The following is a 27,595-nucleotide window of genomic DNA, read 5'->3' as shown; positions in this document are numbered from 1 at the left end:
TTTTTTTTGATCCTGTGAGGGGCAGTTCCCACTTGCCTTGGTACTGTGGGAACCCCCCTGGGACAATCCAGCTTCTGGTGCTGAGGGCCCAAGGAGGCGATGAGGGTCCAAGATTAGATGAGGTGCCTGCTTTCATGTGGGTACTGACTGGCTGTGCGCCACTCTGGGTGCGGGAGGAGGCTGAGGCTTTAGGCTTTTGTCTGCACATTTCAGTGCAACTGGTAGACCTGTCTTGCCCTATAGCATCCAACCCTCCCTGGAAATAGCACACTGGCATTATCACCAAGGAGTGTCTTTATTCAGCATGAGCATAAACATCATAGCCTCTCCTTGGGAGTAAACCTAATTCCCCAGGTCCCCAGATATACCCAAGTCCTTTAGGGCTGGCATGGAGGCAGCTCGTTTGCTGTAGTGTCTAAGGATGAGAGAATGACCACCCGTGCAGAAGGTTGGCCTGCCTTGGCTTTCCCATGTAGTTAAGAGCCCAGGGGGATTCATTTCTCCTGGTGGGGAGAGACTGCCTGCAAAGCACCACCGAGACAGGTCTGAGTGCAGACAGCAGAGTGAATTGAGCCTTGTTTCCTGCTGCCCGCAGTGGAACAGTCGGGCTGTCAGAGCTCCTCAAGCCAGACATCCTTGCTCAGCTTCTTGGCTGTGGCCACTTAGGGAATGGGCCCTGAAGTATGATGGACCAGGTGGGCTCCCCCTGGCAGCTACAGACGCAGCCTTTTGATGTCCTCGCTGCGGAAGTCCATGCGTAGAGCCAGCACCTGGCGTACTTCGGCAGGGGTGAGGCGCCATGTCAGTGGGCCAGAGTTGGCACCCCAGTAATCTAGGATCTCAGTGACCTGTGGGGAAGAACACAGAAAGTCAGCAATGAGAGGCTATCCTGAGAGAAGGCCTTGGGCTCCACCAGAGACAGAGCAGGGGTGCCCAGGAAGAAGGTGCTCTGCAGGGCTGGACTGATGGTGGAGGCTTGGTGTGAAGAGGTAGAGAGGGATCCAGATTTTGTTTCTGCCTCTTCCCAGTCACCTATCCCTTGCTAGGCCCGGAGAGCTGCACATACCCGCTCCAGATTGAGGATTGTGGCCATCTGGGAGAGCCGGGCAAACTTGTCTCGGATGGTCCAGGTGGTCACTGTGGTAAGGTAGGCAATGAGTGACCTCAGCTCCTTATCAAACTGCAGACCGCCCAACTGCAAGGGAATGCAAGCTCACTCAGTGTTCAAGGCCTGGCCCTCCAGCCACATGGAAACTGCCCCTAGTTTTCTTCAGTGATGGGCTGCAAGGCAGCTGGACTTCATGTGGTGCCTCAGTCAGCTCCAAGGCCTCAGAAGCCAGGGAAGGTTCAGGTCTGGATATGCAGGGCTTGCGGATGGCAGACAGAGGGAATGCAAGTCCTAGGGTGGCAGGACTTGTCTTCCTCAGAAGAAAAACAACAGAGCTGGGGACCTGTGCTTGCTGGACCTTACCCGGTTAAAGGTGGATTTCAGCACCACTCTCTCCAACTCGACGGCAACAAGGCTGGTCATGAGGCTGGTCAGGCTGTCATAGATGACTGGGGACAGGCTTGCCTGCACACAGAGGCTAGACATTAGCGGGAGTCCTACCTAAGCCGCTCTGCCTATATACGACTCTTCAGTAGGGGGTGGTGGGCACAGTTACAGGAGGCCATCGGGGAGTGTGTCTACAGGCTGGGGCTTGGAAGAGTTTTCAGAGTTCCCAGTAGGAGTGTGATGAGAAGACAAAGGCTGTCGATTTGGGCAGAGGTGGGTAATTCCATAACCTGGTCCCTAGAGCCTCTGCTCACCTTGAACTCTGCCATTTGTTGCTCCAGGTTAAGGATGAACTGTTGTACCCAAGGATCATTAGCCTCATAGTCATTGAATTCTTCCTGTTGTCAAGAAACAAGCTGGGTCACTGGGGGCCTCTCCAAAAAGTACCATGCACCCCTCCCTGCTTTCACCCCTTTAGGAAAAAGAGGAAGAGGTCTTGTAGCTTCTGACTCATTCAGCTAAAAAACAGCATGGACGCCCAAGCCAGCATATACTGTTGCTACTGCTTTATCATACTTCTGATCAGCAAATGGCTCTGGGCTGCCAAAAATGTTCCTGTCAAAAATGACATCATTAGGCTAGAAAATAAAGCTCCGAAGTCTATCGTAGGTGGGACAGAAAGCCTCAATAAAAGAGGACATATCAGGTCATGGCAAACTCCCTTTAGGTGTCTCTCAGAGCCCTTCTAAGTGCAGGAACAACCTGCTTACTGGGAAGAACCTAGTCTTTGAGGGTGAGGGAAGTGGGCCAGAGAAGCATGTAAGGTCTGGTCTGTTGAGACAGCTCTGCTGCCCTCCAGCTGGGGGTTGGGAGAATGAGGGGTAATCCTGGGCCTTTGGCTGACCTCCTCGATGTTGTGGGAGACAGATAAGAAGGTGTTGATCCAAGGCTGCACCTGTGGCTTGATGGCTGTGCTGTTTAACTCCGTCAGCCCTTCCTACGGGACAAGGCAGAGATGCGTCAGTCACAAAAGGCACATGTACCTACCCCTTCCCTTCTGCTCCATCCATCCCTTGACCACCAGGGCACTCTTCCAGTTCGCAGGCTTTCCTGCGGGCCTGTCCAAAGTCTAAAAGAGATAATGCTAATAAAAGAGGTCAGAAACATGTTCATTTCCAGATCTGTGCCAATTCAGGTCCAGGTCATGGGACTGGTTTGGCAAACCCAAAAGAAGAGACTTCTGAGTGCCTGGTACTAGGCAGCACCTTTGGTTAAGGCCAAGCAGTGGGTCCAAGTAACCAAGTGGTTCCATTTCCTCTGAGCACCTTTCTGGGCTCTTGGCAATGTGGGGGCCAAGTGGAGACTCAAGAGGACCAGAATGCTGGCTTGTCAGCATGACAACTGCTGAAAAATCTTCAGTCTTCAAGGGACTCACATGAGTTCAGTTTCTTGCATGCTACTCTCTCATTCCTCCTTGTTTCTTTATATATATGGAGCCCATAATAAACCAGTAACAATATGCTCAGAGCAACACTCAGGCACAGGATTCAGTCAGCAACTGATCCTGGGGCTTACCTGCAAGAGGTCTCGGAATTTGTTGGACACGGCAGCCAAGTCAGAAAGGCAGCTGTCAAATTTGGCCTGGGCCTGCTCCCCTCCAATGCCCTGGCTGAACAGCTTGGTGCAGTCACTCTAGGAGAGAACACCTAGCTATCAGGCTTCCCAGCATGGATGGGCCATGTGGGTGCCTGGAGGGTGAAGAGGATGCCCCATGTACAACCAGCCATTTCTCCAACTTCAGCTTTCTCTAAGAGCAGCTATGGTTCATCCTAGGCAACAGTCCCCGAGAGGTTTCAGAAAACAAGTGGCTAGCCACTTGACTCCCATTTCCCCCTTTGTAATATGAGAGTATTGGTAACAGGGGATGTGAATAAGAAACACAAAAACCAGAAGATTTTTCATACCTTTAGAGTCAGACATTCCTAGCTTCAAATCGTGGCTTAGCTACATATTGACTGAGTGACCTTGGTCAAGTGATTTAAAGCTTCTGAGCTTCAATTTCCCTGTTTAAAAAGTGGGAACACAAATCCTTGTCCCCATGGTAGTTGGAAGAGTTGAATGCACAAAGTGCTTAGCTCAGTTCCTGTCAAGTAGTAGACACTAAGGAGATGCTAGCTTTTATTATAGGTTCTGTTTTTTAAATAATTTGGTCTGGCTTCCCAAGGGAGATCATCATGATCACAGCTAAGATTTAAATGCTTACTGTATGCCAGGCCCTGTTTAAAGCATTTAACTTTTTTTTTTTTTAATACTTAAAAAAAATTTTTTTTAAACGTTTATTTATTTTTGAGACAGAGAGAGACAGAGCATGAATGGGGGAGGGTCAGAGAGAGAGAGAGACACAGAATCTGAAACAGGCTCCAGGCTCCGAGCTGTCAGCACAGAGCCCGACGCGGGGCTCGAACTCACAGACCGCGAGATCATGACCTGAGCCGAAGTCAGCCGCTTAACCGACTGAGCCACCCAGGTGCCCCTAAAGCATTTAACTTTTATTAATTAAAGTACCTATCTTATGAAGTAGGTACTATTCCTACCCCTTTGTATAGATGAGGAAACTGAGACACAGAGAAGTTAATAATTTATCTAACACCACACAACAATTAAGTCATGGAGCTAGGATTCAAGCTGGGATTCTGGCTCCAGAGTTCCTGTTCCCAATCCCCACACGATAGCCTAGGAGTAGAGAATGCACAGGGGAAGCTGCTTGAAACTCACCACGTTTTGGTTTGCCAGGAACTGCCTGAATTTCTTGTAGTCTCCTCAGAAGTTTGTGCTGTTTTGGCCACAGCAGGAGGAGCAGTGTGGAAGAGTTGCAAAGGGACTGATACAGCAGGCAGAAGCCCTCAGTTACACAGCAGCTACAACATACACTATCTTTACCTAGCCTTTTAAACTCATCTGTAAAATGGACATCACACCACCTGACCTATCTCAAAGGGCTGCTAGTGGGATTCAGAAAGAATGCGAATGCAAATCTAAGTTGGGTAGAATTTATGGCAATTGTTTTTTTCAGCTCTTTGCTATCCTTTTTTTACTTGGCTAATTCTACTGGCTCAGTTCTCAATTTCTAACATTTCCCAAAATATTCCTTCAAAATCCAATATTCGAACGTAAAGGATAAAGTCTGGAATACAATCTAAGGTGACATGACTTAACAATAACAGCCACTCTGCTGAACACATACCATGTGACAGATCCTGTGCTTTTGGTACTTTGTAAGTAGCACTCTTACTTTATTCCATTTTAAGGCTTTTTTGGTGTAAGTTCCTCATCTGGTCTGTTTTTCAGTACTACTGTAAACTCCCACCTGACTGCTCTCCCTGTGCCTCCTTTAGGAAGCCCGCCAGTTACAAGGCCTTCTCCCCTGTGCTGGGTCCTGGCCTCTGCAGGCTGCTTAGCCCTAGAGCTGCCACTTATCATCAGCCTGTGCCTCTGCAGCACTGTATCTTCCTTGAAATAAGGGTCTGCTGAGGCAGCAGGACCCCGGCTTCCCTCCTCTCCCAGAGGCAGAGTTTGAGACTGGAGCAGAGTTGGGCTCTTCGTTTTCTAACACTTAACGAAGTGATTGCTCCATGCTGCTATTTATAACTGTTAATACAATTATGAACTACCACCGCATGCGTCTCACATAGCTCATGTTTTATATTACTACATTCATTTTTCACAACTCTGCGAGGCAGAGATCATTCTTCCTGTTTATACATGAAGATGCTGAGGCTCAGGGAGGTAGAGAACTTGCCTCATGCCACACAGCTGGTCAGTGGTCCAGCAGAGACATGAACTTAGGAGGATCTTACTTCTAAGCCCAATCAATTTCCAACACACTATGCAGCCTTCCTTTAAAAAAATGGTAACTGCAACAGCTTTGTACAGGGTTTGGCAAACCCTATTTCATCTTAATTTCCTAACATTTTTTTGAGGACTTTATCATTTTTTTAAGTGCTTTCAACCCTTTTTTAGTTAGGCCCCCCAGTAAACTCTAATTAGGGCAGGAAGAAGATCTGTTTTGTAGATGAGAGTCCCCAAGCTCAGGGAGCTAAGGGACTTTCTGAGGTCACAGGCCAAGTATGTGCCACAAGTGTTAATTTAAATCCTCATCTTCCAGCTTGTGGGTCAGAGGTCCTCCCATGTTGATCCCCTCAAGTTCTCTAAAGGAAGGCTGGCTCAATGCCAGCGAATGCACAGGCCCTACCAGAACAAGCGCGTAGGAACCCCTCTCACAGGGAGGCCTGGAGAGGCTGCAGCTACTGAAAACTGATAGGCAATTTTCTTCATACCTCCAGAGTCTTCTTCAATGTGGAGATGTTCTCACTGCAGACTTCCACGTTGTTCAGGGTCACCTGGGAGGTAAGGACAGAGAATGTGACCCACTGCTCACTGGTGTTTGTACCCACTCCAGTGCCAGACTGGCTGACAGCTGTAATCTTGAGGCCCAGAGGAGGGCTAAGGAACACCCACAGCAATGGCATCAGGTATGGTGCTCAGGTCTTAGATTGGGCAGAATAGTGAACCGGGCTTGCCCTTTCTCCTGTGCCTGACATTAAGGCAGGAGAGTCATCTGATCTTAGGGGTAGTGACCCAAGGTTTCAGATCTTTTTGCTCCATGTTTCGGCACACAGATCTGGGAGAAGTCCTGTGACTTAAAGCCCAGGTCAGTGAGGCAAAGACTGATATTCATTTAAGAAATGCTTCCTGGGGCACCTGGGTGGCTCAGTCAGTTAAGTGTCTGACTTTGGCTCAGGTCATAACCTCATGGTTTCTGAGTTCGAGCCCCGCGTCAGGCTACAAGCTCAGAGCCTGGAGCCTGCTTCAGATTCTGTGTCTCCTTCTCTCTCTGCCTCTCCCCCGCTCACGTCTGTCTCTGTCTCTCTCAAAGATAAGTAAAGATTTAAAAAAATTAAAAAAAAAATGCTTCCTGAAATCCACCCTCTTATAGGGTCCACAATTCCAGAAGGGAAGTCAGGTAAGAAATATCAGATAAAGATAAACACCATGCAGAAAAATAAAGCAGGGTGAGTGGACAGAAAGTGACAGGCCACAGGGCTAAAGCCAGGAATAGAGTCAGGTCTCCCTCCTCTCAGCCAAGAGCTCCTTCTTTCATAACTCTATTGCCTTATAAGCTTGATACAGAAATACCAATCATAAAAAGCAGCATGTTGCAAAAGTGATGATGAAAGCACCAATTGCTATGGTCATTTAGAGGAAAGAAACATTTTGCTCTAAGGCATTCAAGGAAAGCTCCATGGCTGAATTGTAACTGAGATGAACTTTATTCAGATCAAAAAGTCTGGAGTAATTCTGACAGATGAGGGTGAGTACATTTCTCCACTCCTATCAGTCTTTCTATAGGGCACTGTCCTGTTTGCTATTTTCTTAATGGTATTTAGGATTATCCAGTATCATTTTGTTTGTTTCTTGTTTGCCTTTCCCACTAGAATGAGGGCTCCATGAAGGCAGGGATCTATTCTGTTCTCTTTAGAACTGGACCTTTAGTTTTAACACTGCCCAAAAGAACTTTCTTGATGATGGAAATATTCTAAATCTGAACTGTCCAGTATAGTAGCCCCTAGTCATCTATGGCTACTGAGCATTTGAAATGTGGTTAGTGCAACTCAGGAACTGGATTTTTGGTTTAAACAAATTTAAATAGCCACCTCTGCCTACTGGCTACCCTATTGGGCAATGTAGCTCCAGAACCTAGAACAGTGCCTGATATATAAAAGTTTCTCAAATAAATATCTGTTGACTGAATGAGTAAATAAATGTGTTATGAAGAAGGGAGAACATACACAGTTGCAGAGTGGCAGAAAACCCCAAAAAGTATTTGGGAATAAGCAGAGTCAGTACACGGATATGTGCAGAAAAACAGCAAGAGTTTGTAAAGCTGCAGAGGCGAGTGCAGTCAGACTGGGACTTGGGTGCTATGCTCTCCTATGGACAACGGGTTGGCACTGAGGGTTATGTAAAACAGGTGAATGCCATACGAGCACAGCTGTGGCTTCAGAATACTAAGTATTACTTCTAGAGGCTGTGCAGAGCAGGAATCAGAAAGTATGAGAGGATCATACTGTCTCTGAACTGGTGTGCTGGTGGCATGACCATGAAGGCAGGGATGAGGTAGGGAGGAGCCTATTTTCAAAAAGATGAGTCAGGAACTTTAGGATTTCAGAGTAAAAGAAGAATTCGAGAACCCCAGGGATTGAGACTAGGATGGCCCTCTTGTGTTCCCTAGAGTGCTTCCCTCATCAGTGTCCTGCAGCTAATCGTGAAAGATCATGCTGCTGACAGTGCTGCTAAGGCCACTTCCATCGGGGAGGGATAAGACTTAAAGCCTTTCATTAGCATGCCACAACACAAGGCTGCTAACATCACAAGCTTCCAGAGAAATAAGTGTACTGTGATGACAGCTCAAGGATGAGGGCCACAACTTAAATGTTTCCAAAGCATTTAGGGACATAAGAAAAATCTATCATAAAGGGAAAATGGATTTGGGTTCAAGAGGTATCGATTTCAAAGCTTCCTTGTACTGACAGTCCTAGTAAGCATGGATTCACTGGGCTTATCCCCGGCTCATGGCGAATGATATGTCAACACCGTTGGGGAATTCATCTTGACAGCCAAATGAATCAAGGTGACATAAGAAATGAGTGCTGCAGTGGGAGCGATGACATTTTAAGTACTTGGCGTCAGGAAAACTAGAAATCTGTCACTAACCATTTAGCATCACCTTTCATGTTGGCCTTATCTTTTGGGCCCTCAAACAATGAAGCTGTGCATGGCAGCCGAGAATGTGCAAAAGCACAGCAGCCAGTGTAATGGGGACTTGTGGGGCCAAGTGGAGGAAAATATCCTGCGCTAGAGGGGTAGGATAAGTGAGGCTCAGAGGCTGTCAACAAACCGCCAAGCAAAGATGCAAAGCTAGGAGTCGTTTCTGAGTAGAGAAATGAAAGAATAAAAGTAAGTTCCGTAGAAAATGAAATAACAGAACGCAAACAAAATGAAAAATTTAAGTCAGTTCATGATCAAATGAAGCTGGTTGCCAAACATTTTGGCAAAGGTCTCCAAAGGTGTATTTCAGAGGTAATAATTTCTTGGAGCTGATCCTCTTTTTTGGCAACAACCAGGACATTCCAGATCAACAGAACCCATGCTCAGGGAAAATATTTTCAGTGACAGGAAGTGAGTGAGGCTGCCTAAACAGCAGTCTGAGGACCAGTTCCTATGGGTTTCCTTGCACAGGCAGGTAGATATTGGTATGTTTAGGCTTCTGTCTCTGAGAACAACAGCTGTTAACACTTTTGGGGTCACAGACCTTTTAAGAATCTGATAAAAGCCAAGGACCCTGCTTCTAGGAAAAAAAAAGTATACATTTAGCATCCAACCCCAAGGTGTTCAGAGACCACCATCTGTGGACCACTGATGGAGAGCTCTGCTATTGGATGTCTCCTTCAGGCTCTGTACCCCAGGAGCCAAGATGGCTCTGGCCAATGTGGGGGTGAAGTGGAATGCCAAGACAGCACATGCCAGAAAGGGCTGAGCCAGAATACAGCTGTATTCTTTTTGGCTCATCACAAACTGGCTGTTAACCTTGTATAAATCCCTTCATCCTTTCATGTTTCTTTCTTCCCAGCTATCACACACCTGGTAAGACTCACTGCTTCATTTTGTGTCATTCTGGGTAGCTAAGGGCTTTAAAAAAGGCCATCTTTCTGAGGATGTTGAAAGCCTAAGAAGTTTGCTAGGAAAAGAGCCCTGGTAGGTCTAAATGATCAGTCCCCACCCATGTTGTGAGACTGGCCTTACCGAAGTGGTCTGGAAGCTTGGCACAGATATTACAGTTGGCTCTGTAGTAGGTGCAAACCAAGCATGATACTGAGTGGAGCCCCTCAACAGCTTCGTAGTCCTCTTGGGAATGAGCACTTGGGAGAGCTGAGTTGCAAGGTGCCCAGCCTTCTAGGCAAGGAACAGTTCATGTCCTGCGTTGGGCTGCTCAGAAATAGGTCCCTAGTTAAGAAATGGTTTCAGAACCTTCTAAGAGGAGCTTTCCTTAAAGAGGAATTTTCCTTCTATACAGACACTGGAGGAAAAGTTTCCTGTTGAAGGCCAATTATACTGTGGCTTAGAGGTCATAGTTTAAACTCTTGAAATAAACCAACCAGCTCCTGACCTATAGGGCTACCTACCAGGAAGGACAGCTTGGCCTCGTCAGTGCTCTCAATGCCTTTTGTGTCAAATTTGCCTTGCTGGAGGCTGCTGTGCATGATGTTCACAGCACTCGTCACCCCGCGCTGGATGTCCTGTAAGGTGGTGGCCGGGAAGCCCATCCGCAGCTTGTTACACAAAACATCCCTGTGGGTGAAGAATGGCATATAGAGACTGACAGCATTCAATCTGGCTTCCAGGACCACAGGACCAGAGGGCCCATGACCCTAACCCAGCAGCATGGCCTGCTCTTTTGGGGAATTAACCAATCCTTGAGACGATAATAGGAAAACTTGAGCATCCAGGGTATGAGAGAGACCCAACAACCCATTAATGGCACTGATGTGACAAGAACATACAGAGAAGACTGGCCAATTCTTTATTCCCTGCGAGGCTCCCAGTTATTAGCATTGAGCTCCAACAGACTCAAGAGGAGGCAGTACAGCTTAGTGAAAGGCAGTACCATACAAGTAGTTAGAGAACAGGTTTGGGGAGTCAATTCTGGACTCTATTCCATATTCCATCATTTATGAGCTGTATGATCTGAGTCCCAGTTTTCTCATGTAAAAGAGGGCTAATGGTTGTTATCAAGACTGAATAAGAGCAAGAAATTTGAATAGTGGCTGGCCTGTAGCAATGGTAACTATGATTACTTTATTACAACTATTGCCTTCAACTGAGATGCCTATTCTCTTTCCTAGGTCTGAGGGCCAGTAACCCCTCCAATCCAGTCCAGGGAGCACAGACTTGGCCTGTAAGGTATCTGGCTGCTATACAGATGTCTGAAGTCAGGGATATTGTGCTATGGATAGAAGCTCATATCCTATATAGCACTGAACTGGAATCACATGGAAAAAAGGGAAGCAACATAGGCTTAGAAATCAGTCACAACTAGGAGCTTTTTGCTTCCTAGAAAGTAGAAAGGGAGTCAACTGTACCTGAAGTCAGACTCCAGCTCTGTGGTGGCAAGGTTGATCATGGCACAGAGACAGTCGATGCTGGAGCTAGACAGAGCCCGCCCAATGCACTTCTTAACAATGTAGAAGACATCATCCACCATGCTGGATGTCAACTGGCCCTTCTCATAGGTGTCCAGAGCCACAGCCTAACCAAAAGGCAAAGCAGCCAGTAAGAGCTCCAGTTCTGCACACCACTGTTCTAGATAGTTCTGGAACATGCTCTGGCTTTGCTCCCTTTTCTATAGCTTGTCCTTGTTTCTCCCAACATGGCTTACTCTAGTTATATCTTGGTGTCAATTTTCCTTGTCAAAATAGCTTATTTCCCTACTGATGAGTATGTTAGGAAATTAAGTACTTAGGGACTTTGCCCTGGGGACATCTGTTAACTGAGATGTAAGACATCAGGAGAGGCCCTTCTTTCCCGAGTTTCCTCACCCACATACCTCAAAGAAGGCAGGGCACAAGTAGGCTCCCAGAGGAGCTAAGGTGTTCTTTTGTGAGCCTTGGGAAACACATCCAGCTGCGTCTTTGGAGAGCATGACAACCCCAAAAATGACCTCTTAACCATACAAAGTGGTACTGCTCAGTCAGCACCCAAGGATATTCTCAAAGCAGGACTAGGAAATGCGACATGCCTTGGCCATTTCTTTCAGCCTGACTTCTTGGACACGAAGCCCCATTTCCAAGGGATGTGTCCTCTGTCCTACCTTATTGACAGTCTCCCTCATGAAGTACTCCTCCATGGTAATATATAAACCAATTAGCTCTTGCATGGTACAGCTCAAGAGGCAGTTATTGAGGAGTTTGTCCAGACACTTCTGGTGCTCTAGGGGACAGCCAAGAAAGAAATACTCACTTTTCTTCCCTAAGGCAAAAATACCAACTGTTTTCATTTTCCCGCATTCCTTTCTAGTCTTTGTTCCCAATCTGTACATAATTTACATAGTTATAATCGTGGTACAGATACAATTTTGTATTCTGCTTTAAACCATTTTATCATATACTCCTGAAACTAATGTAACATTGTGTTGTCAACTACACTCAAATACAAAAAATGAAAAAAAGATAGTATCATAAATATTTTCACAGTTTCTATATAGCTTATTTTTCTTTTAGCTTATTTTTAATGGCCGTATGATATTTTATCAGGTAGATAGTCCACATTTTAATTTTTTTAAATGTTTATTTATTTGGGGGAGAGAGAGAGTGAACACAAGGTGAGGAGGGGGGCAGAGAGAGAGATAGGGAGAGGATCCCAAGCAGGCTCTGTGCTGTCAGAGCAGAACCTGATGTGGGGCTTGATCTCATGAACATGAGATCATGACCTGAACCAAAATCAAGAGTCAGATGCTTAACTGAGCCACCCAGGCACTCCAGTCCACATTTTTTTTTTAAATGTTTATGCATTTATTTTTGAGAGAGAGAGAGAGCGAGTGAGTGAAAGCAAGGGGAGGAAGGGCAGAGAGAGAGTGGGAAACAGAATCCTAATCAGGCTCTGAGCTGTGAGCACAGAACCCAATAAGGGGCTCTAACTCATGAACCATGAGATCATGACTGGAACCGAAATCAAGAGTTGGTTGAGCGGCCAATTCTTGATTTTAGCTCCAGTCATGATGTCATGGTTCTTGAGTTTTGAGCCCTGAGTAGGATTCCTGGCTGATGGATTGGATGGAGCCTGCCTGGGATTCTGTCTCCTGCTCTCTCTGCCCCTCCCCCACCCATGCTTGCACTCTCTCTCAAAATAAATTAAAAAAAAAATGAACTCTATTTTTAGACACATAGGTTATTTCTAAATGTTTTGTCATTATTAGAGAACATAGTAATTGGAGATTATAGTGAATTTTTTTTTAAGATTTTATTTTTTAAGTAATCTCTATACCCATTGTTGGGCTCAAACTCACAACCCCAAGTTCAAGAGTTGCATGCTCTTCTGACTGAGCCAGCCAGGCGCCGCATGTCACTGATCTAAATTAAACACCAATCCCAAACTCAGAGCTGGTGAGGCAACGTAGTGTAGAGAAAAGATTAGAAGAAAATAATTTAACCATTCTGGGTATTAGCTTTCCTCACCTGTAAAATGAGTAAAAGGCTTCAAAGATCCAGTCCATTCCTTAACATATAGTTAAGTCTGCTTTCCTAGTTTGCCCACAGACCTCAGATGCTAAGAAGCCCTAGTTACTTCCTTGTTAACAGATCTGTGGCTTAACTATCAGAAAACAATGCCAATTCTGTCCCAGCCCTCCCAGAAAATATGGGAAACACGTCTTACCTTGCTTTACTTCTTCTGGGGCCATGGAGTCCCCTACCTCAAAATCAGAGCTGATCCTCTTCCTGAGGAAACGTAAATACAGCTCACTGCGGGCATTCATTAGGGTGACCTCAGTCAGGATAGGGTCCAGTTCCCTGAGATACATGGAGCAGAAGGAACAAGCAGGAAGACAATGGATTCCCTTAGATTTAAGAGATACAGGGCAAAGAGTCCCAAACTCCCTCTTCCACTGGGCCCAGAAGGGTTAGCTCTGCCAGATGGTCATCCTCGTCTGCTGGCCCAATTATAATCAGAGACAGCTGTCAACCACATATTCCACTCACCCGTTTCACCTGAACCATTCACCTACAAAAATGCTGTCAGGGCTAAATAAGAGACTGGGAGGTATATTTTTGTCAGTGGTTTGAATAAAAATGATCTATGCCTCACGTGAAAGGAACCACAACTTCCCATCCTCTTATTTAGCTGTGGTGGGATTTTAGACTAAACCATTAAGCTGTGTCCCACACCCATTCACCTACCCAGATGAAGAGCCAAAACAATCTTTTTTTTTCCTTTTAATGTTTATTTTTGAGAAAGAGAGAGTATGAGTGGGGGAGGGGCAGAGAGAGGGAGACACAGAATCTGAAGCAGGCTCCAGGCTCTGAGCTGTCAGCACAGAGCCTGATGTAGGGCTTGAACTCACAAACCGTGAAATTATGACCTGAACCGAAGTCAGACTCTTTTTTTTTTTTTTTAAATTTTTTTTTCAACATTTATTTATTTTTGGGACAGAGAGAGACAGAGCATGAACGGGGGAGGGGCAGAGAGAGAGGGAGACACAGAATCGGAAACAGGCTCCAGGCTCTGAGCCATCAGCCCAGAGCCTGACGCGGGGCTCGAACTCACGGACCGCGAGATAGTGACCTGGCTGAAGTTGGACGCTTAACCGACTGTGCCACCCAGGCGCCCCCCGAAGTCAGACTCTTAACCGACTGAGCCACCCAGGTGCCCCGAGCCAAAATAATCTTGAATAAAATAACAAAATTGAGGGGTACCTGAGTGGCTCAGTGGGTTAAGTGTCCAACTCTTGATTTTAGCTCAGGTCATGATCTTATGGGTTTATGAGTCGAGCCTGTATTGCAAGGAGCCTGCTTGGCTCTCTCGTTCTGTTCATCCCCTGTTCTTGCTCGCTCTCTCTCAAAATAAACAAACTTAAAAAAATTATTTTTTTAAAGTTTCTTTTTTTTTAATGTTTATTTTTGAGAGAGAGAGAGAGATCAAGCATGGGTTGTGGAGGGGCAGAGAGACAGAGGATCTGAAGTGGGCTCCGTGCTGACTGCAGAGAGCCCAACACAGGGCTTGAACTCACAAACCGTGAGATCATGACCTGAGCCGAAGTTGGATGCATAACCAACCGAGCCACCCAGGTGCCCCTATTATTATTATTTTTTTGAAATAGGCTGTATGCCCCACGTGGAGCCCAACATGGGGCTTGAACTCACAACCCTGTGATTGAGACTTGAACTGAGATCAAGAGTCAGATGTTTAACCAAATGAGCCACCCAGGCACCCCTGATGAGTGATTTTTTAAAAATGTTTATTTATTTTTGACAGAGAGAGAGAGAGCATGAGCAGGGGAGGGGCAGAGAGGGAGACACAGAATCTGAAGCAGGTTCCAGGCTCCGAGCTGTCAACACAGAGCCTGATGCGGGGCTTGAACCCACGCACTGTGAGATCATGACCTGAGCCAAAGTCAGAGGCTTAACCGACTGAGCCACCCAGACGCCCCTGATTTTTTTTTACGTTTGTTTATTTATTTTGAGAGAGACAGCATGAGCAGGGGAGGGACAGAGAGAGAGAGAGAGAGAGAGAGAGAGAGAATCCCAAGTAGGCTGTCAGCACAGAGCCTGACATGGGGCTCAATCTCATGAACCAGGAGTTCACAACCTGGGCCAAAATCAAGAGTTGGATGCTTAACTGACTGAGCCACCCAAGCACTCTGAGTAACTTTTTTTAATGTTTATTTTTTCAGAGAGAGAGAGAGAGAGAGAGAGAGAGAGAGCGCGCACGTGTGCAAGCATGTGCCTGGTGGAGGGGCAGAGAGAGAGGAGGACAGAGGATCTGAAGTGGGCTCTGTGCTGACAGCAGAGAGCCCAATGCAGGGTTCAAATCCATGAACTATGTATGAGATCATGACTTGAGCTGAAGCCACTTAACGGACTGAACCAACCAGGTGCCCCTAAAAAAATTATTAAAAAAAAAATAATAACAAAGTTGAAGGACTCACACTTCCCAATTTCAAAGCTTACTACAAGCCTACAGCAATGAAGACAGTGTGGTAGTGGCATAAAGATAGGCCTACAGTTTAGTTGAGAGTCCAGAAATCTTCACATTTATGATCAATTGATCTCCAACAAGAGTGCTCAGACAATTCAGTAAGAATAGTCTTTTCAACAAATTGTGCTGGGATGTCTGATATCCACATTAAAAAGAATGAAGTTGAACCCCTCCTTCACATGATATACATATGTTAACTCATTTTCCACACTAAACTCCAAGAGATCTTTTCAAAACATATATCTGGTCATACTGTAATCATATGATTTCCATAGTGCTTAGGATACAGGACTCTGAATGGCCTGACTCTAAGAACAACCTCTCTGGATTCATCTCATACCAGGCTCTCCCCTACTCTTTGCATTTCAACTACACTGCTCTTCTTTCCCTGCTCTACCTGGAACACTCTTCACCTCTTATTTCTATTTACCCTTTTTTGTTTTAAGTTTATTTATTTATTCTGAGAGAGAGCGTGACAAGGGCAGGGAGAGAGGGAGAGAGAGAGAGAATCCCAGCAGGCTCTACAGCGACAGTGCACAGCCTGATGCGGGGCTCAAACCTGAGAGTCTGCAAGACCATGAACTGAGCTTAGACCAAGAGTCAGATGCTTAACTGACTAAGCCACCCAGCTGCCCCTTATTTCTATTTACTCTTAAGGTCTCAGATCTAAGGTCATTTCCTCAGAGATTTTTCCTTGAATTTCATCAGCTTAGGTTACATCCCTTTATTATATGCTTTCCTGCACCATACACTTAGTATATCATATTGATTAACAACATGAACTCTAGAGTCTGCTTGGATTCTGTTCCTGACTGCCATCTTCTCACTGTATGACTGTCAGCAAGTCACTTAACCTCTTCAGGCTTCGGTCTCCTCATCTATAAAAAATGTTTATGGATTAAATCTGTGATCCTCAAATGAAGGGATTTTACCCCCCACCCTCCACCCCTGAGACATTTGGCAGTGTCTAGTGACATCGCACTATCAGTATCTCGTGGGTGGAGGCCAAGGACACTACTAAACATCATACAGTGAAGAACACAGTCCTCTATAACAAGGTATTATCCAGCCAAAATGCCAATAGTACAGAGGCTGAGAAACCCTGGAATAAATGACTGAATATTTGTTAAGTGCTTAGAACAATGTATACCATATAGTGAATACCATATACGTGTTAGCTATTATTATCTGTCTACTTTAGACTACAGACACCACAAATAAAGAATTAAGTTGGGTTTGCTTACTTTGCTTGCTGCTACCTTCATACTACCAAACATGAGTGCGTGGCACCTAATGTGTACTCAGTAAAAATTTATTGATTGAATACATTTTTATAATGTTTGGGTTTTCTTTTAATGATTATATATTACTTTTATTTATTTATTTTTTTAAATGTTTATTTATTTTGAGCGGAAGAGAGAGCGAGGAGAGAGGGGCAGAGGAAGAGAAAGAGAATCAGGCTCAGCACAGAGCCTGATGCGGGGTTCAATCTCATAAACCATGAGATCATGACTTCAGCTGAAATCAAGAGTCAGAAGCTTAACCAACTGAGCCACCCAGGTGCCCCAAGCATTTATTACTTTTATTAGAAAATACTAAAAGCTTGAATCATAGATAAAATATTTTTAAAACATAAACCCCATTGTAACAGAGCAGTCTCTGAATGATACATGATTACCAGTTCAAACTTCTATGGGCTGAAGAAAAGAGGATTATTACCTTGGTTCTATTTTTTCTGTTGTAGAATTTCTCATCAAGTTGTTCTGGACGTGTCGGAACTGCAATATACCAAAGAAATGAGAATGCTCTTCCCCACCCTCCTTACACCTACCTCTTGCTGGTCACTCTAAACTTCTGGCATAGAAGAATGTTTAAGTTTAGTTTGCTTAACAAGCAAGCCAAAAGTAGGCTACCAGAATGATGAGCCAAAGATTTACTTTTGATTTAGATGCTAATGCCCCCCCCTCCATTACTGCACTTAAAAGTGGTGTTAATGGTATTACAACCAACTACTGTCTAGTAGCATTCTAGAAATAAAATTGTATGGGCTACTCCTATTTCTAATCCTACTCTTACATCCTCTGCTCAAAGGAAAGGACAAATAAGTTTCAAAGAAAAAAAAAAACCAAGTATTACTGTTAGTACCTAAGGAACTAAGGAGAAATCTGAGGCAAATTACTTGACACTTACTATGACCTTAAGAAGTAAAATTCTCCTTGTATCACCTGCACATTCTGTGTTAAGAGAGCTGGTCTAATGTTTCTGTTTTGTGTTTCTTTCACGAAGCCCTTTCTACTTCTTTCGCAATCTTGTACTACGTTATCATCTTGATATCACCTCAAATCCAAAGTAAGCTGGTGACAGGCAAAATGCATGCCAGTTTGCATTCCGTATTTATTTTTCTACCTTCATCTTTTTTCATCCCTTCCCCTCCCCACTCCCATTTAATGTATTCAGTACTGCTGGCTAACATTGTTTCCAAACCCACCTGTGGCTTTCCCTTCTCACCTGCTGGTGGTAGTCCCTCTGCTTGATGAACTTGTCTACCACCTTCTCTACTTGTCTGTCACACTCCACCTGCAAGTATTTTATCAGGGTGTAAAGTCTCCCTGGCCCATAATATGTCTCCACTATTGGTTGGTGGGTCTCTACAATGCGGGCAATACCTAGAATGGAGAAAATGAGAGGACTGGATTCCAAATGTTCTTCCCACAAAATAAACTCCTTTCTTCTATCCAGGACTTATCTGGGGTCTAACTCAACCCTTTTAGACCTGTTTCACCACCCAAAATGAATACAGATGGTTCTTGCCAGTGCTAGGAGTTGCTAAGCAAATTTCTCTGTTAAATATGTACAACGCTTGATAAACTAGAAGGCATTTAAGTTATATTGAGAGTTTCAGTAGAAGCATCTTTGGAAATCAGCATTACTCTCTTCCTAGTAATTCACTTAAGTACTAAATTTACTCTTAGAGTTTGGGTCTTGAGGAATAGGGAGGATCAAAACACTTGAGAGACTCTAATTTTTGCTAATCAGATACTGAATAGGAAGTTACTTCTCTGATAAATAAATACACGGCAAACTACAGGATTAAACCGAAGGTTAGCAGGGAGAGAAGAAACACTAGGATGTGGGCATTATGTAGGAAGGCCTTCAGTCTCCCTCAAGTGGAGAACGAGACTTACCTTCAAACAGAAGAGTGAGTGTGTCTGCAAAGATGACTGCAGCCCTCCGGTCACGCATGTCTGTCCCCAGCACCAACAGTAGATTCTCTTCAGCTTTACTGGCTACCTGAAAAAAGTGGAAAATCCACAGGAGTTCTTGGATCAAAGGTTGGCCTCAGTTTTCCAAAAAGATCTCCCATTGACTTTCTTTTTCCCATGTTTGCTTTGATGCTTGAAAGCCTACACAGCACACAGGAACCTCCCAGTGGGCTCGGGGTTGTCTGGGCCTCAGGCAAGACAAAGAACTTGAACACAGTGGTAACTCTTCTTCAACTCAGAGTTGTAAATAATGCTTTCCTTTTCTTTGAAGATATGTACTGCCATTAGCCAAAGGCAGAGAGTCCCCAGTTTCACTAATCTTCTCCAAGTATAACAAAGTTATTAATGGTGCTTTATTGAGCAGGACAAAGAATCTGGGTACCACAGAAGGGACTTTTAAAGGATTAAAAATAAAAGCCATTTCTAGGCCCCAGATGGCAAAGTACTGATAAAAAAAAAGTGCCATAAAAACGGTTACATATATGTATAATGCATTTTCTTTTTAGCCAGCTCCATCTTTCCCTTATTTTAATTAATTTTTTAGAATGTGTAAAACACACACACTTAAATATTCATAAGGAATAAAGGAGTGTTCAGTGAAAAGCTGTTCTTCCTCTTACCTACTCCTCTTGGTCTCCTAAAATCTCTTCTCCAGAAATAACTGTTGTTAACCTTTTGAAAAATATCCTATGCTTATACAAACATGTATTTTTATTGCCACTTCTGTTATTTTTTGGAAAATGTTTATTTATTTTGAGGGAGAGTCTACACACAAGTGGGGAAGGGGCAGAGAGAGAGAGAATACCAAGCAGGCTCCACATTGTCGCTGCAGAGCCTGATGCGGGGCTCAATCTCACCAACCCTGAGATCATAACCCAAGCTGAAATCAGGAGCTGGATACTTAACCGACTGAGCCACCAAGGTGCCCTACCACGTCTATCATTTTAAGCAGAAACAAAAGTATTTAGTCTAACTTAACTATACATCAGAGCATGAAGTATGTCACCATGTATGCATCTGTCACTTTTTTTTTTTTTTTTTAAATTTCTAGTCGGTTTTAGTAAATGGTAGCACCCCATCACATGCCTCACCAGTTCAGGGTGAGAATTTTCTAATAAAGCTTTTATAACATTAAACTGCTTCCTTTCGTATCATCCTAAGTTCTACCCCTGAATTGAGGGGAGAGACTGGATGGGCCCTAAGTTTCTGCGGGAAATCTAAAGTGGTATGTTCCCTCTTTGTAAGGAGATGGGACAGGAAGAGCAAGTTCTAGGCCCCAAAGAAAGGACTAACAAGCAATAAATATGTTGCTCCATCCTCATGAGGCCTGCCTGCCCTGAAAAAGGAACTACATCCTTAACCCTTAAGTGTTTCATTACTTCTTGCAGCAGAGAGTCCTAGGTCCTCTTAGAGCCCCTACCCTCCCTCTACCACCAGCGGTAGTGAGCCAGTGCACGGCTGGCCTCAGCCATCTTGTGCATGTCATGCTTCTTCTTGACCACAGGGCCCTGGTTGTGAAAAGCCTCCAACAGCTCATGGGACAACTTCTCTGGCACCAGTACCTGCTGGTGCTTCTTCTCCTGGCACTCAGTAATCATCCACTGTCTCATTTTTCTTAATGCAGAACAGTGTTCCATTATAGAGAACTCTGGGAGATGTGGCAGAAGGCACTCTGACATATAGTTACAAACAATAACCCTCTGCATACATGCCTGCTGAGATTTGCTTCTTTCCATCTAAGGTCAAGGGAAAGAAGCTGAGACTTTAACTGAAATCTGTTTCTTTTTCAGGATTTAATGATAAGTGACATCACTTGCTTCATCTCAATGTGGCTTATTTTGAGCCTCAAGCCTGGTTATGAAGTCTTAAAACAACTAACCAACAACTCTGAATGCTCTTAAAAGAAGCCAGTTCTTGGCTGACAGCTTGAAAAGTGTGATTCAACTTGTCGGAGAATTTGCATTTTAGTTTTCCTACATTTTCACCTAGTTGTTGGAAATGAATGTGCATCAATAGCAGTTTCAGCCATGACTAGTATGCAGCAGGCTGGCAACACATAAGTGTTGAATGAATGTATACATCCAGTCCTGCTACACTACAGGCAAGAGAAGAAAACGGCAAAGTGAGAAAGAATCCACAGAAACTGGATTGATACAGCGTCCAAATCTGCAGTCAGAGAACCATACCACTAACCTACCAAGCAATCGGGGTCATACCTGCTTGCAAAGGTATTCTGAGAACTTGCTTAATCCCTCCTCATGCAGACCCAGGAGTGGGAAGATCTTGAAGAAGCGCTCCACCTGAGGCAAATCCCCTTCCTTGGTAGCAATGGCAAACTTCTCTGTTACAATGGCTTTGAGACGCTGCTCAGCTTCCTGTAGCAATTTCAGATTGGCGTCAATCATGCTGCCTGTGCAATGGGGGGAAATTGAGAATTAATATAAAGAATGGTACTATGTCAGGTCTATGCCACTTTGTGCACCACTATTCATTAGAAATACACAGAGAAGTTACAGTCAAGTAAAAGAAATAAGATCTATGCACAAATAACTATAACAAAACCAGTGTATGGTAAGTGTAATAAGAAAAGCGTGCACAAGTTACATTTCTGATTGAATTAGAAAAGTCTTCCCAGAAATGATATCCCATCTTTTAAAGATGAGCAGGGGTTTGATATCTGAGTAAGAGGAACATAAGAGGAACATACATTCCAGACAAAGGGAATGAGAGAAGCAAAGTAACAGAAACAAAAAGATGAAGAGAAAAAAGTACATACATGTACAGTATTGCAAGTAATATACACTCTGGCATATAGAGAACTCCATATATGTGCACAATGAATGGATTCACGAGTGAATAGTACAAAACCAGGTGAGAAGGCCTAGAATACCAGGCTAAGAATTTAATTTTATGAGAAGACAATAGGGTCAAGTGGAAAGAACCCACTGATCAGAGAATAGATCTGGACTCAGTTTCCTTTTCTGTAAAATGGGAATAACAACACATACCCTAGGATGGACTACAATCTATATAGGGTCGAATACCAGACAAGGAAATTGCCTAACAGAGGTCCTTTTCATGGTTCAGTTTGCCTTATTCAGATTATAGACGCTTATGACTACAGTAGAAATCAACAGTTTGGGATAGATACTTACCTTCTTTGCCCTGTCGGCTGAGCTCAATGACTGATTTGTCCAGGCACAAGTAGCGATGAATATGGGCAGCAGCCTGCTCATAATCTTCATTCCTCAAAGCAGTCTGAACTCCATCCATGCAGAACTTCAGGTCCAAGATATCATCAGCTCTCTGAATGGCTTGATAGAGACGGTTCTGCAAAAAGACTTGGTGCTTAGAAACAATGTCCTATTCTTTCAAAGACATCTCTTCAGAAGGTATGGAGATTCAGGGACAGAATCTGGTTAACCAGAAGCCCTGAACCACTACCACTCACAAAACTGTTATTGACAGATGATCAATAATACTGACAGGTATCATACAATTTTATTTATGTGACCAGATCAATCATTTTAATGGAAGCAGGAACAGGGATAAACCATATTTACATTTGGCTTATGTTAAATTAATAATGGAACCAGAGTGTATTTGATATTTTGGCAACAGGGCATTGTAAACCATGTAATAAAATAAACGAAATATATGTAAAGTATTTTTCTTTTAGAATTAAGCAAGAATTTGTTTTTAATGCTTGTTATTTTTGAGAGAGAGAGAGAGAGCGAGAGAGGGAGGGGCAGAGAAAAGGGAGACACAGAATCCGAAGCAGGCTCTGACCTGTCAGCACAAAGCACGATGAGGAGCTCGAACCCATGAACCGTGAGATCATGTCCTGAGCTGAATTCGCACGCTTAACCAACTGAGCCATTCAGGCACCCAAGCAAGAATACTTTAAAGAAACTTTAATATGTGACTTGGTCGCTGTGTGACTATAGTGTTTCATGGTAAGTTATTTTAGCAGGATCTAGACAGAGTGGGAGGAGTTATCCTATTTCATAGGGGCAAACTGAGGCTGGGAATGATGTATTCAAGAGCCCAGATCATATGCTATTCACTACTGTAGTCATTAATGATCTGCGGCACTTGAAATGTGGCTAGTCCAAATTAAGATGTGTAAGACACACACTGGATTTCAAAGACTTAGTACAGAAATAAAGAAGGCAAAATACCTCACAAATAGCATTTTATAGTAATCATGTTATTTTGGACATAATGGGTTAAATAAAGCATATTATTATAATTATTTTTACCTATTTCTGTTCTTTTAAAAAAAATGTCTACTAGTGGGGCGACTGGTTGGTTCAGTTGGTAGAGCATGCAACTTTTGATCTCAGGGTTGTGAGTTCAAGCCCCATGTTGGGCACAGAACCTACTTAAAAATAAAAAAAAAATAATAAAGTAGAGATGGTTACTATAAAATCTAAAATTACATATGTAGTTGATATTCTTTTCCAAGCTGGATACTTTTATTTCATTTTCTTGCCTGACTGCTATGACTAGAAACTCCAGTACAGTATTGAAGAAAATCAAGAGCTAACATCCTTGTTTTATTCTTGATTTTAAGGAGAAAGCACCCAGTCTTTTACCAGTATGATGCTAGCTGTGGGTTTTTCATAGATGGCCTTTATCAGGTTGAGGAAATTCCCTTTTATTCCACGTTTTATGAGTTTATGCTTTTTCCGAGTTTATCAGATGATTATGTAGTTTTGTCCTTTATTCTATTGACATGGTAGATTATATTAACTGATTTTCAGATGTTAAAGCAACCCTGCATTCTCACTCATAGTATAATCCTTTTAATATGTTGCTATATTTGGTTTGCTGGTTTGTGGTGTTTTGAGGATTCTGAAATCTTTACTCATAAAAGGTATGGGTCTGAAGTGTTCTCTTCTTGTGCTATCTTCAGCACAATATCAGAATCTTGCATTAGATTTCTACTGAATGGTGCTGCTCTAATTTTTAATGTCGTGGCTTTTCTACTGCCCTCTACTAATTCGAACATCAGAAGTTCAATGGGATTACCTTAGCCAGGTCAAGCTGACGGACTTTGCTGGACACATTCTCAGCTAGATTGCAGGTAAAGGTGATCATTCCAGCTAGCTGCTTTGCATCTCCTTCAATCAACTGCAGGTTGGGACTGGAGACATATGTCAGCACACACATATCCATAGAGGGAGAAGGAATGAGTAAGAGATGGAAAATTTTTTGTAGATGGAGATCATGTCTTCTACTCTCTTTGTACCTCCCCACAACTTTTAGCTCAGTTCGCTCTACTCACAGCTTTTTCTTTTTCTTTCTTTTTTTTAAAGTGTATCTATTTAGCAGTGTCTGGGTGGCGCAGTTAAGTATCCAACTTAGCTTTGATCACGATCTCATGGTTCATGAGTTTGAGCCCCGCATTGAGCTCTCTGCTGTCAGCACAGACCCTGCTTCAGATCCTCTTCCCCTCCCCCCCCATTTGCGTACTTTCTCTCTCTCTAAATAAATAAACTTAAAAAAAAGTTTACCTATTTATTATTTTGAGAGACAGAGAGAGCATGAATGAGCACCTTCATGCGCATAAGTGGGGGAAGGGCAGGCAGAGAGGGAGAGAGAAGGCATCCCAATCAGGCTTTGTACTGTCAGCACTGAGCCCAACCTGGGGTCCAAACCCATGAACTGAGAGATCATGACCTGAGCCAAAGTCAGACGTTTAACTGGCTGAGACACTCAGGTACCCCTACTCACAGCTTTTTCTAAAAAGTATTTTACTGAAAACTCAGGCCAATATTAAATAAAAAATTACTCTCTATAAGTACTAAAGACACCCCTAAATAGGTACTGCTAAAGAACTAGAGAACAGATGCTTCCAATTGCTGAGTATAAAATACACTAACCAACAATCACAGAGGGTGAAGAGGTCAAAGAGCAATTTTTATGGCTAACAAATATACAAAGTTTGTAAGAACAATGGTTCTCAAACTTGAAACATACATCAGAATCACATGGTATGCTTGTTAAAAGCGTGTCAGATTCCTGGGCTTCAGACCCAGAGTTTCTGGTTCAAGAGGTTTTGAGTAGAACCTTGTAATTTGCATTTCCAATAAATTTCCAAATGAGTTTTGGTACTTGTTGGTCCAAGGATACTGTGACCAGTTGATTATACCCTTAAGCGTTCATTTTACCTTGAAGTAATCCTCCTCTACACTTCAAAATCAACCGGCATTTTATAACAGAAAGTTAGGAAAAACAGGAACTTATCCAGTGGACCTTGCTGGAATTACAATGGCTCTTGTTGAGATGGAGACTCACCCCATCCGGTGTAGAGTGACCATTTTACTTTCAATGGTGTTTTGCTGTTCCAAAAGAGCATCCAGTTCTCTCTCTACCACTTTCTGAAAAATAGACAAGCATTTTGTCATCAGAATGGTCATAAGGAACTTTAAAAAATGATCTAACCCAACCACTTAGTTGAAGGGTGAATCCCATTCCAAATGTCTTTCCTTTCACTAAGTTCCCCTAAGGCTTTAATGAACAATACTTCATTTTTGCAGTGATCACATTGCATAATGGTTGCTACCTTCTGTATATTTTCATTCCATTTAGCAGATGAATACCACAAAGGAAGGGAACTTTTATTCAGTATCATTATCTTAGTGCCTAATGCAGGAAAGCATTTAAAATATGATGGCTAAACAAATGAAATTTCTTAAGTGGCAGTTACAAAGAGTCTCTTCGCAGTGTACAGTGATACAATCAGTACCCGGAAAGAATAAGTATATAATTGTCTCAGCCAAGTTATTTACTGCATCACTGCAACTAATGTAACCTTCTTATGCTTGAGTTTCTTGATCTGTAAAATGTAAGAGTATCCCACAGGACTGTTGTGTGAGCCAAACAAGGTAACAAACATAAACTGCTTAACGCAGTATGGTGGCATATTGTTCAATAATAGCCATTATTATCAGCTATGCATTTCTATTAAAATAATTCAGTAGGATCCAGAGGGAAACTTCCCTGGACAGTCATCAGATACAAATACAGAACTGATATTGTTCTGTCTGGAAGATAGACTTAAATTTCCCTTAAAAATGGACTAACTCAATGAATGCAAGCTTAGGAATGTTAATAGTACTGAATTTTATGGAGTGCCTGGGTGGCTCAGTCAGTTGAGAGTCCGACTCTTGGTTTTGGCTCAGGTCATGATCCCAGGGCTCTGGGATGGAGCCCTGCATGAAGCCCCGTGTTGGGCTAGGCGCCGAGTGTGGAGCCTGGTTTATTCTTTCTCTCTCTTCCTGTGCCCCTCTCCCCAACTCATGCACTCTAAAATTAAATAAATAATAAATTCTTAACACTGAATTTTATAAAGCACATCTTGCTGAAAAATGTTATCATAAACTGCTCGAGTTGGTGCAAGTTAATATTTGAAACTATTCAAAGATATCAATAATCCCCCCTCGCTCTTGCTGAAACTGTTTGCACTCACAACCTTAATTAAAAATTTAGTTTAGGGGGTGCCTGGATGGCTTAGTTGGTTAAGTCTCTGACTTCAGCTCATGTCATGATCCCGGGGTTCGTGGGTTCAGAGCCCTCCATCAGGCTCTGTGCTGACAGCCTGGCACCTGCTTCACATTTTATGTCCCCCTCTCTCTCTGCCCCTCCCTCGCTCACACTCTTTCTCTTGCTTTCTCTAAAAGAAACACTAAAAGTTTGGTTTGGGGGGGGGGGGGTGCCTGGGTGGCTCAGTCGGTTAAGCGTCTGACTTCAGCTCAGGTCATGATCTCACGGCTTGTGGGTTCGAGCCCTGCGTGGGGCTCTGTGTTGACAGCACAGAGCCTGGAGCCTGCTTCAGATTGTGTGTCTCCCTCTCTTTCTGCCCCTCCCTGGCTCGTGCTGTCTCTCTCAAAAATAAATAAACATTAAAAAAAAATTTAAAGTTTGGTTTAGAGAACAGCTACTAAACGTTTATTAATTAATTAATTAATTTAGAGATAAAGTGCAAGGGGAGGGGGCGGGGAGAGAATCTCAAGCAGGCTCCACCCTCATCCCCATGACCCTGGGATGATGACCTGAGCCAAAATCTAGAGTTGATGTTCAGCTGACTCAGCCACCCAGGCGCCCGCTACTAAAACTTTAGATCAGAGCTTGGATATCTTTCTTCTGACTGGCAAGGAACCCAAATGATATTCACAAATATACTGACAGCATCAGGTTACCACGGAAAATGAAAGAGGCTGTAAGGAATCTTCAAGAGAATACAGCCCATCCTCCTTATTGGCCAGAAAGCAGGGGCCGGAGGGATGAAAGTCACTTGTCCAAGATTAGACAGTTGTACCTGTCTTTAAACCTCAAGCTTCCACAAAGCTGTACACTTACCGAACTACAGTTACACCCCCAAATCTTTTCCCACAAAAATAAGTCTTAAAACGCTTCAAGTTTATTTGCAATAACTTCCTCCTTAAATATTTGAGATAACACGGTGAAAACGTTTCCTAATTTTTATATTGCTAAGTCAACGCAAGGGAGCCTTTAGTCTTATTTTGAGAAGCGAGTTGACCTACGCTGTCAGTCTAACTACTCCGGCAGAAAAACCTACATTAAGGGCCAGGCAAATAAGTGGGGTGGGGACCAGGAGTGGAGCAGACCGCCCGGATAACAGGGAAAACAAGCTTAGGGGCAACAGTCCAAGTGAATAGAGACGTCAGGTCCCGCCAAATACACTCAATTACACTCCTGCTTCTTCAATAAGTGCTGTTTTGTTTCCCTCGGCAGAGGCACAGAGAGAACTTCCCAAAGCCCGATTTCCCGAGACTGACAAGTCCTAAGCCCATCGCCTCTGGCTAGCCCCCCACCTCCTCGCCGCAGAGCCGTTCGTATACAGCCTCCAGCTCCTGCAGCTCGGTCAGGGAGCGAATGAGCTCGGTGGAGATTTCCGAGCAGCGGCCTCCTCCCATCCCCTCAGGCGGAGAAATCCCTGACAGCTTCTGAGGGGAATCGAGGTCCGCCATCTTGTTCTCCATTTCGCGCTTCCGGCTCC

At 43.8% G+C, this 27,595-nt stretch overlaps 1 protein-coding gene across 1 annotated transcript; it reads right to left on the bottom strand.

The window, feature by feature from the left end:
• Positions 1–276: 276 nt before the first annotated feature.
• On the bottom strand, positions 277–27,595 carry COG4 (component of oligomeric golgi complex 4). The gene is made up of 19 exons (XM_043599632.1): positions 27,411–27,595; positions 24,871–24,953; positions 23,602–23,716; positions 21,723–21,897; positions 20,784–20,977; positions 18,490–18,595; positions 17,813–17,970; positions 17,024–17,082; positions 12,986–13,119; positions 11,424–11,542; positions 10,696–10,862; positions 9,739–9,904; positions 5,833–5,895; positions 3,071–3,187; positions 2,400–2,492; positions 1,810–1,893; positions 1,472–1,573; positions 1,067–1,195; positions 277–848 (listed from the first exon to the last, which is right to left on the bottom strand). The coding sequence occupies exons 1-19, from the start codon at positions 27,576–27,578 to the stop codon at positions 714–716; spliced, it is 2,367 nt and encodes a 788-aa protein (XP_043455567.1). The 5' UTR covers positions 27,579–27,595; the 3' UTR covers positions 277–713.

This window comes from Prionailurus bengalensis, chromosome E2 (genome assembly GCF_016509475.1).
Source record: "Prionailurus bengalensis isolate Pbe53 chromosome E2, Fcat_Pben_1.1_paternal_pri, whole genome shotgun sequence".
Classification (NCBI taxonomy): Eukaryota; Metazoa; Chordata; class Mammalia; order Carnivora; family Felidae; genus Prionailurus; species Prionailurus bengalensis.
The sequence above is the reverse complement of the archived record's forward strand: the minus strand, read 5'-3'. Positions and strand labels throughout refer to the sequence as shown.